Here is a 10,284-nt window from a genome sequence, read left to right as displayed (position 1 = left end):
CATGTTTAATGTACAGAAAATTCACTTAAATCCCATGTCTGTAAACTGATTCTGATCCCGCGCTTCACTATCTGATATCCTCATTAATTGTGTCTCCTGATCAGACAATCTTTTATCACCCACTTCCTAAAATTCTGTCTTTAGGCTCTGCAGCCGCCTTGGACTTCCTATAACATACAGGTGAACGCCACATGCAGGCAATGGTGACTAACGTGGTCATTGCAGAAGTTCTTAGTTTTACTGCATGTTTTTGACAACACAGCTTAAGTCCTGCTCCACCCCCAAGAGGAGTTTGTTTGGAGATAATGTTTAGTAAAAGCTTGGAGAAACAGAGTTCTGTCACTTCAGCAGTCGGAAGTTACAAGGAATGGTTTGAAATCCAGCTGTTTGTTTTACAACATAGACTCAGACTCTTATGCAGGATAAAGGCTTTAACAAGGACTTAAACAATGGTTATCTTTGTGCATTCACATGCTCATGTACTTTGTCAACCCATGGATACACAATGCATCAATCTGCTATTTTCCTTTCGGCTTGTCTGCTTGTCTTTGCCCCTCCTGCTGACATTCTGACAGCCCCCATCACTTCACTACCTGGTCCTGGGAGTGTCTCTCTGAGGCTAATTGAAATTTTCCTCATATTTCAATAAATAATTATTATGCTTATAACACCGGATTCTCGCTTCCTCCGCACTGTAAAGCTGTGCAGTTCTTTTTTCTTTTTTGTGGGAAACAATGAATAGCTACTCAAACATACTTAGCCTAACATAATAATAACACACCATGTGGGAATGAAAGATTATTCCCATTTGAAATGCAGATTTTGAAAATTTATTTTATAGAGAAAAATTCTAGTACCTGTTCTGTCCTGTTCATGTCATAGGTACTCCATTTTAACTGTATTTGTGTCTTTGGAACATTATTCTAAAACATATTTTGTCTTGTTGTGACCAGCATCAACACGGGATTATAAATGTCAGGAAAAGGAGTTTCATTGTATTTTCATCGTATACGGACGAGTATGTTCTCCTCCGTACAAAGTCCATGGGAAGAATCAAAAACTATATACATAATTAAAACTTCTCTGCTCTTTTTTCTGTAATTTTTTCATGCTAGTCGGGCTTTTATTAGATAGTTTGACAGTAGAGTAACACGAAAAATGGGGAGAGAGAGGGGATGACATGCAACAAAAGTCCCTGCCTGGATCAAACCAGGGACATCACAGTTCCATGATATGTATCTGACACTAATAGGTTATGCGGACACACCTACTCAGTGCTTGCAGCAGACTGCAGAACGACCACACAATTTTCTGGACAACATTATACTTCAACAAGCACATGTAGAGCAAGAAAAGCCATGAAAGACAGTACTCACATGTAAAACAAACAAATTTAACAAATGCAAAAAAATAATCAACTTATTGAAAATTTGGAATTTAAGTATAATTTTAAATTATATTTGAGGCATTCAGCCTACATTACGATCCTGCACATCTTAAAATAAGTGCTAATGGCAGAATGAGTCTTAGATCACTGAAAATATTTGCAACCAGTATTAAGGAATGCAACACTCAGGGACACAGATGTACCAAATATTCCTGTCTTCACAATGATCACGGCTGACAGGAAATTGAAGACTTAAGGAAAAATGAGCTCATAATAAAAAGAAAAACATTTCACTAAAAACACACATTCAACTCCGATTAAAAAATTAATCACAATATGAAACTACAATCACCGTCACACCAACTAGGTCAGTCAACATGGACAAGGCCGTAGCTTTGCTGTGGCGCAGGGCTGCAAGGGAAACAGGAAGTTGCAAGCTCCAGCTCCATGGGAACGTGAAGACTACAACCAGCCGGCAAGGCATCCACCTCTGAGGGAGGAGGCTCCTGGATAGAAGAAGGGGATGGGGAAGTGGTAAGTGTAAAGTCATTTTAGGAAGACATTATTTATTTACACTGTAATAACATGAAAATGAGGTCATAAAATACACTGGTGTATCCTGGAAAAGACGGGGGGGGGGCATTTCCCATGTCATATGAAGAGGAATTTGAATTACAGCATACAGTATTTGTAATTATTGTGTCTTCATAGGTTTTACTGAAGCACGTTCTGTCACTGATTTTGGTTACGACTCCAAACATCTTTAAAAACCTTCCTCTTTGAAAGCTTGTAATGGGTTGACTCCCCCTGATTGATGAAAGATCAAACTGTTTCCAACAATTACGTATAATGCTTTAAATCAAACCCCTCAATTATTGTTGAGTGAGTGAATTCAGCTGAATGAAGGTCCTCAACTGATGTCTTGAAGCATATATCGAAAACTGTTTTATATCAAAACTTTTCAACTCTCGAATCCACTCATCTCACTGCCCTTATTAGCAGAAATGCCGGTGTTAACAAAAATTACAGTAAACCTCCATTATTTAATGAAACACACCTCTGCTATTACAACGTGATTTTTTGGCATCGGGTTAGTGAGTGATCTAATGGCCTTTACTTTCTTAACAGGTAAAGTTTCGTACAAATACATGGAAACAGCTGAGAAATGAAGAGTCATTTTTAATATTTTCATTACACAAGACATGACATGAAACTAAACTGATCAGATGTCAAACTCCAGGACACCAGCCATTTTCCTTTTGCAACTCCCTGTAAACCATGACCAGCCTCTCCCCCTCCCTTTCTCTCTCTCGGGTACATTAATCTCTTCTCCTATTTTCTTTAAAAACTAACACATACATGCTGACATATACATGCCGTCTAAAATAAACAACAAGTCGTTAAAGAGTTGCCTATTTGGGGATTCGAAGAGTCTCTGCACTCCTCACCTGAAAGAATCACTGTGCAGCAAAAACTGCTGACATTGTTTCTGGATTCCAATGTGTACAGCAGGCTATAACTTTTCTACATTTTCAGGGTTTTCAGAAAAGGAAAATCCAGCTATGATACTAGGGATCATTCGACTGCTGAGACGGTGATGATAATTTTAGTGGTGCTCTTGTGCAGCATTAAGGATGCTGGTCACAGCCGGGCAAGCGGCCAGCTCGATCCCTGGCGCACAGCGTTGCAATCCTCACTTGGAGCTTGACTTGCAGTGCCTGGCCTCCTGTCTGTAAATGTGTTAAACCTGCTTTCACTCGACCTGAATTTGTATAAATAATGTATATACATTTATCCACAGACTCTAACAAGTGCAGCCTCAGGTGAAAATACTCAGAAATGCATGCTATGTGCATCCCTGAAGGTGGACATCAGCTCCAAACTGACCAACACAAAAGATAACCACACAGAGAGCAAGAAAAAAGAAAAAAAAAAAAACCCCACAAATGAACAACTTGCCAAAAGCAACATAAACACAAATAGTTTTCTCACACACACACACACACACACACACACACACACACACACACCCACTACACATGGATGCAGTGCTGTCAGTTTCTAAACAAGTTTTCCTTTCCGTCACACAAACAGCCCCAAGTTGTGTCTGCCAGTGTTGAAGCTTTTAAACTCTGGAACCACATCACTCGTGTTTACTGAGATGTGTTTGTACGTTTCCCTGCATTGTCAAAGCACAGTCAAAGAGAAAGAGACTGAGGGCAGAAGAAAAAACAAAAGCTTTTGGAAGTTTTCCAAGATTGCAAGAAAAAGGTGCAACTGAATGCTGGAGTTAGCCAGTTTGGTATTCAGTCCAGTTTCAGGCAGGCCTGGAGGCTGGAGAGGCCTGAAAAAAGCAAAGCCAGTCTAAAAAAAAATGAACACCCACCCAGCGCCACACGGTGGCAAAACTTGTCTTTGGTTGATTAATCTAGTGAGGATAATATATCACACCAATCAGTGACTTTAGAAGAGATTCTAATATTTGAAAACATTTTTTTTTACTGTATATGCAGTCTTATTTCATTGAGTCTATAATTACAACCTTTTACCAAGTGACCACCAAATGAATTTACTTTCACTGCCTTTTTATTTATATTTTGCCCCATATATCAAGACACTCACTACATGATAATGGTTGTCCAAAATGATTTGGAAACAAACTCCAAAATCACAGGAAAAACATTTTTATTTAATTTTATTGATGAATAAAATGGTTTATTCATCTGCTTCAGTGTTACAACTGGTGGAGGCTCACAGAAGAAAAACGAGGAGGCTAAAAAGAAACAGCACAACTCTACAGAGAGGCAATTAGCCAACTTTCTAATCACTTACACCAAACAGCGACTGGGGGACCCATTGTTTGGCGGCCTGATGGACAAACTTTAAAAATGTAAAGATCAAATTAATAGGCAAGCATTGTTAATGGGAACACTCACTATTGTTATGCAAAAGCCTCACTGTGGCATGCAAAACAAATACACTAAGGTTTGGAGATGGAATGGTTCGAAGGCCGCTGCTGTTTCATTTCAAAGCATGCATTATACATCATTGTGCATAAAGAGGAAGCCTACAGCATTATGATGTTTTTTTCCACGATGATTATCCTTTATTAGTCATTAAAAAGAGAGCGAGAGAGAGAGAAAAAATACAACTTTTAAGCACCTGAACCTCGCTGCCAGCATTCCATTAATTGCCTGCACAATAGGGAGAGCCTTCGGAGATTTTTCAATTTCAAAAAATGAGGAGCATGCATTCAGTCGTGCTCATGTTATACCGGCACTTAAATCCTACAGAGCTCACATAAAAAAGGACTCAAGGTTGCATCCGATTGAAAGCCTCCAACTACAGCCACTTCAGAAATCCATTTAGCAAGCAGGGGGTTAGAACATCTAATTCAAACAGAGTCGCCCTGTTAAAACGGCTGCACCAATGTCTTTTAAAAACACACACACACTTTCAGGCACGCACTTTTCTCCTGTGTTTGCTTGGCTCCATTGTAAGAAAGATGAACCTGGCACATAGAGAGATAGCAAGACACAAAGAAGACACAAAGAATTAATCTTGCCAGACCTCAGCCAAGTGGCGAAGGTAAATGCTTGAGTGTACGTGGAATCTTGACCTTTCCTTCGACAGTGTCACAAAGAGTGCTTTATGGGAGCGACAAAGAGGTCTGTGGCGTCTGTAATAACATGACAACCTGAATGTCACGACACTGTTCATCAGCTACAGACTCATGGGTAAAGAGAATGTCTTCCTATGAAAGAATCCAAGAGAATTATTATATTTTTTAGTTAGACTTCAAAGCATTTTTTTTGGAACTAAAGACAATAATAAAAAAAAACTTTCAAACAATTAAATTCAAGTAAAAAGGGGAGGAAAAAATTGGTAGCTACCTGAAATAATTATTCATTCGCTGGGGATCTGAGGACAGATTTTTGCATTATGAATACAAGTACAGTACCATTCATAGTTATTAAGTTATTGTTTCATTTACCAGTCCCTGGACAGTTGCTTATATTTCCTGTTAAACTTTTGAAACTTTTGTTTTAACATTTGAACAAGCACACCCTCCACCGCAGAATTCTCAGGGTAAGTCGCTATTTTCAAACTGCCTGATCAATGGTTTTGAGCTTGTAGTTTTGCTCATGCTCATACTAATTACACAGTCCTGCTTCTGTAAGAAACTTCTTTTTTTTACTGCGGGAAACAAATTTAACAATTTTTTCTCATCCTTTTTTCCTAGAAAAGACAGCAGACTATTAAACTATTAATCACTCAGACTGTCTAACACTCAGTCTAGTCAAGTCAGTTTTATTTATATAGCGCCAAATCATAACAGAAGTTATCTCAGGGCACTTTTCATATAGAGCAGGTCTAGACAGTACTCTTTATAACTAGAAATTAAGTCGTTTGAGACATGTTGCTCTGGTAGAGAGAGAAAAAGCTATTGGAATCAGAACACCCACACACTGTCATTATTTTCTTATTTGTTTACTTCTTGGAAAGTTTGCAACCTTATATCAAGTGTTTAGAACAACAGTAATGAGGTTCATGACCTGAAAATAGACAGAATCAGATTGACAGATCATCAAAGCAGACATTTAAAATGGTTATGTTTTTTCCCCAAATTGATTCTGTTGCCAATAACAAAACTTGCACAATGTTTCTCTACAAAAGCTCACAAATGAGCACTCACAAATCCACACACACACACAACTTAAACTACTTCTTTGTGACGACATTGTACTGAAGTTTAATCACTCGAAGATGCTATATGCCCAACCAGAACAATGAACCAAGCCTTGTCTTCATTCTACTCCTATACCTAGAGCTGAACAGTAACCTTAAAGTTATTAGATAACATTAAGGAGACCAAATTTCTGTCTCCAGATGTCAGATTTATGTCCCAACAAAATAATTAATGCACAGTGTAAACACACATACCCACATGCTGGTTTCTGAATATATTCAGAGTCATTCACTTTTTCAACAGACTTAACACTGAAACAAATTCATCTACGTTTACCCTTTAACACAACAAAATCTTAAAAAGTGAAAGGGTCATAATATTTTCTGAGGTCTGTGTGTTTTCATTCGTACTAAAGTTGACAGACATACAGTAAAATGTATAGCCAGCAGCATGGAATGAGGCTTGGTGGCGGACTCAGATCCCATCCCATAAAAACAGAAGATTTTTAATCTGACAGGACCACCAGCAGCCTTGAGCTGTGACCTACTGTTGAGAGCTCAAATACCAACACAGAGCAGGCCCATCACCAATCACACACACACACACACACACAGGCCTTTCACGCTGCATACGTGTACTGTGCACACATTTAACAATCTATGTAGCTATTTATATCTACGTGAACCTATATATCTATGGAAATATATTCAAGTAAGCATACAGATGAATACTTTCTTTATAATGCCTTCTGTGCAGTGACATTTATGTTACTGAGCTGAGTCATGCCCGGTGTCAAAAAAAAGCACTGCTCTTACTAAAGACTGAATGCTTTCCATCAAGGCCGTGCACTTTCGACCAGATGCCTAAGGAGGTGATGTACAGTATTTCAAAACACACTTCCACAGACTTGCCTTAATGTAAGCGTTTTCATTTAACTGTCTTTACTCCAAAACTGTCTTTACCATCAGTGTTTGTTTACATTGTTACATTGCTTTTTTTTATTTTACTGGGAAGTGCTACATTAAATGTTGCAAAACAAATAAAGCAATACATTTGCATCATAAATCAAATACTAAATATCCTTGAGTGCACTGCATTGCACACCTATGACAGAAATAAAAGATTCAGCTTCAATTTAGTGTGTGTCAGTGTGTGTTTTGCTAATGTGTACGTGTGCGTCCACAGATGGATGTAACTGCTCGTGCACGTGTCTCTAGACATACATCTGCAGGTCTGCTGGTGAGATCAATATCAAAAACCCTTAAGAGGACTGAATCAAGCAGAAAGAAACTTTCCTTTCATCTTTCCATCCCTCCATGCCTCCTTTTCTTTCCTTCTCTGCTTCAGAGCGCCATGGACAATTGCTGGCAGGCCTTCAGATGCAAACAGCTGCTCTCACATTGCCACTGTGATGGCAAACTTGACTGGATTATTTAGTCTGCCATCCCCCTCTTGGGACAGCAACAGTTTCTGGAAGCTACTGAGGACTCTTAACAGGCTGGTCCTTTGCCAGAGGCTGCAATAACACTGTAACAGAGGCTCTTATAAATGAACATCACAGACTTAAACATACAGTAGCTATGAAAAGGGATAATACGGGCCCCAGGGAAGATCTTTGGGGAACATCCCCTCAGCATCTGCTTGGATCTGTGGCTCTGTTTGAGAGAGGCCAGGATTTTCACATGTAACAGGGGAAAGGCTCATCACCTGGAGTTCTGGGTTTGTCAAGCTGGTGCTTATCAACCTAGACCTGACAAGACCCGAATCCACTCCGCTGAATCACAATTTTTACCTATCACCTAGTAAACCCTGTAAGCATTTCATTATCGGGATACCGTGCTTTCTGGTTGGGGGGCAAACAGGAAGAAGGTGTGGGTGTACAGGGTTTGTGTGGGCTGGACCTCAATTTGATTTTCATCATAATGCCTGGTCCTGCTTGCTGAGGCAGCGGCAACCCACACCACAAGACCATGACCCAGCCATAACTGGCAGTATATGCTTTATTTTTTGCCTATTTATATTCCCAAGGAGGTCATTGTTTTGTGCTACTAAACTCCCAAATTAATGAATGGCCTTCCCAGTCCATTTTAAGGTGCCATCTGAAACGGTCAGCACCCCCCAAACTACACCACAGATGACACAGCATCTAGCGTTACACTGGTGAAATGGTTCTCCCTTATTTTGGCACGGCCCTTTAAAAAAACATTTTACTGTATAATACTTGAACAAGCTAAATAGGTTTGGGTCATTTTGTCTGCCTAACTAAACATTTAGTACTCAGCCGGGGACAGCAATGTATGGGACAATAGCGAGCAGTTTTCATCACAGGATGATTTATGAACGGGATCTACTGCATCCTCAGTGCTGCTCTGAAGTAACATCATAATTACATGAAAGACGTGTTCCTGTGTATTTGGATGGTTAAAAGTTTTTTTTTAGTTTTTCATTGTGGCCTGAAATGGTACTGTTAGCATGGCTATTTTTGCTGCTATTCATTTGTGTCTGGCAAGCCACCAGTTGGCAAGGAGATCTCCTCCACTACATAGGAACATACAGCTCCTTATGTCGAAAAGTCATCTACCATATTACTACCAGCTATAAAATAAGTGGGGAAGAAAAGGTATCTGCTGGGTTAGACGATGACTGTGCAGTGTTGCCCCTAGGTTTACTGGTTCTGGGGGGCTGACGGAGTCTCTTTTTTTTTCATTTTGTTGTTCTGTATAGATGAAAATTGGAGAGTTTGTTAATACTAACTGATATTCCTCCTCTGCCTAACAGCAGCAGCATCCTTGCCACTGTGGATTGGCTGGGTTCGTTTAAAAAACGCTGATATTTTGGCCTAACTTTCACACGTTTGGGGTCGATGTCTTTCCATCTTTGGTTTTAGAGGGATTTATAATACTTGTTGGAACCCAGTTGGCATCAGATGTCAATGTGACATGACATTGGACTCTAATGACTCTAACGTCGAGCAGACACGGAGTTTTAGCTGGAAATGAAAATTGGGTTGATATCAAAACCCAACATTGGCTAATTGACTTTTTGATGTTCAGCAAACGTTAAGCAGATGTTGAGTTTTGGTCACCATACTTCGTGAGTAGAATGTCAGTATTGTATGTTTAGATGGCGTTGGAATGAGATATTTGGAAGACATTGGATTTTGGTTGCCAACAATTAAAAGCCAAGGTCAGCTGTCGTCAATATTCTACATCAAATTAACGCTGGCATTAGACGTTGTCCTGACACTGAATTTTCGTCCCCCGATGTTACGACCAACATTCAACCGAATATCACCATGTAATGACGTTGGTAGCCAGCTGGGTGACTGCTGTGAAAGCTTTTATGGCTCTTAATGTGACAAGTTGTCAACCTGTCTCTCAACTCCGCTCCGTGTGTGTGAGCAGGGGCTAAGATACACATAAGGTGAAACAGAAAACGGAGGAGAGGAGATAAATGCGACCGTAAATGACAGCAAAACGTCAAATGCAAAATCCTTGAAACAGAAATTTATTATAGATGTCACAGTATTGTTGAATCAACCCTTTAGCACCCAATGCAAGATTGACAGCAAGTGGGGGGTCTTCTGGTAGAGTTCATGTTAACTGGCATTTGTCAAGTTTTCTCTCTAGGAGTGTACCGGAGCCTAACAGTGCATATCAAGCTCAGAGTGTAATGCGAGGTGAGTGATGTAGGGTGAGGTGAGGCTGTGAGAAGCCTGAGGCTGAACACCAAAGCACATGGCAGCGGTCGGATCAATACTGGTTCATCCATGGACGTACGAGGTTTGGGTGGTAGGCAGCAGAGTGACAATGCTTCCTGACGGACCTGGGCTGGTAATTCATGTAGAGACAAAATTATTCATGGCTATTATGGTATTCATTGTTGACTTCTGCCTTCATACCTTTATCAGGGATTTTTACAACATTACAACACTGAGTAATTATTAAGTATATTTATTAACAAACTAGTAACTGGACAGATAAAAATCAACACTTGATTTGCAGAAAGTGGTTAGACTCAACTTTGCACTCTGAGTGCCTGGATTGAAAAAAAAAAAAAAACAATGATCTGAAAAACTAAAAGTTGCATAATAAACTGTATGACAGTGAGTTTAGCACTAGGTGCAATCGTTTTAAATCAAAAAAAGACTAATTGAATCCAATGCTATCAAAAATATTACTTTTAAGCCAGGAGTGATTAATAGCCT

General features: G+C 39.6%; 1 protein-coding gene across 2 annotated transcripts in view; it reads right to left on the bottom strand.

The window, feature by feature from the left end:
- Nucleotides 1-365: 365 nt before the first annotated feature.
- LOC120791341 (adhesion G-protein coupled receptor D2) overlaps nucleotides 366-10,284 on the bottom strand; it is a 95,739-nt gene continuing 85,820 nt past the window's right edge. For both annotated transcript variants that reach the window (XM_040129738.1, XM_040129740.1), the window contains one exon: nucleotides 366-1,893. In XM_040129738.1, coding sequence (XP_039985672.1) covers nucleotides 1,756-1,893 — 138 coding nt within the window. In that variant the 3' untranslated portion in view covers nucleotides 366-1,755. The remainder of the gene's footprint in view (nucleotides 1,894-10,284) is intronic.

The sequence above is a fragment of the Xiphias gladius genome, chromosome 6, assembly GCF_016859285.1.
Source record: "Xiphias gladius isolate SHS-SW01 ecotype Sanya breed wild chromosome 6, ASM1685928v1, whole genome shotgun sequence".
NCBI classification, from domain to species: Eukaryota; Metazoa; Chordata; class Actinopteri; order Istiophoriformes; family Xiphiidae; genus Xiphias; species Xiphias gladius.
This window is presented reverse-complemented; position numbering and strand designations above follow the sequence as displayed.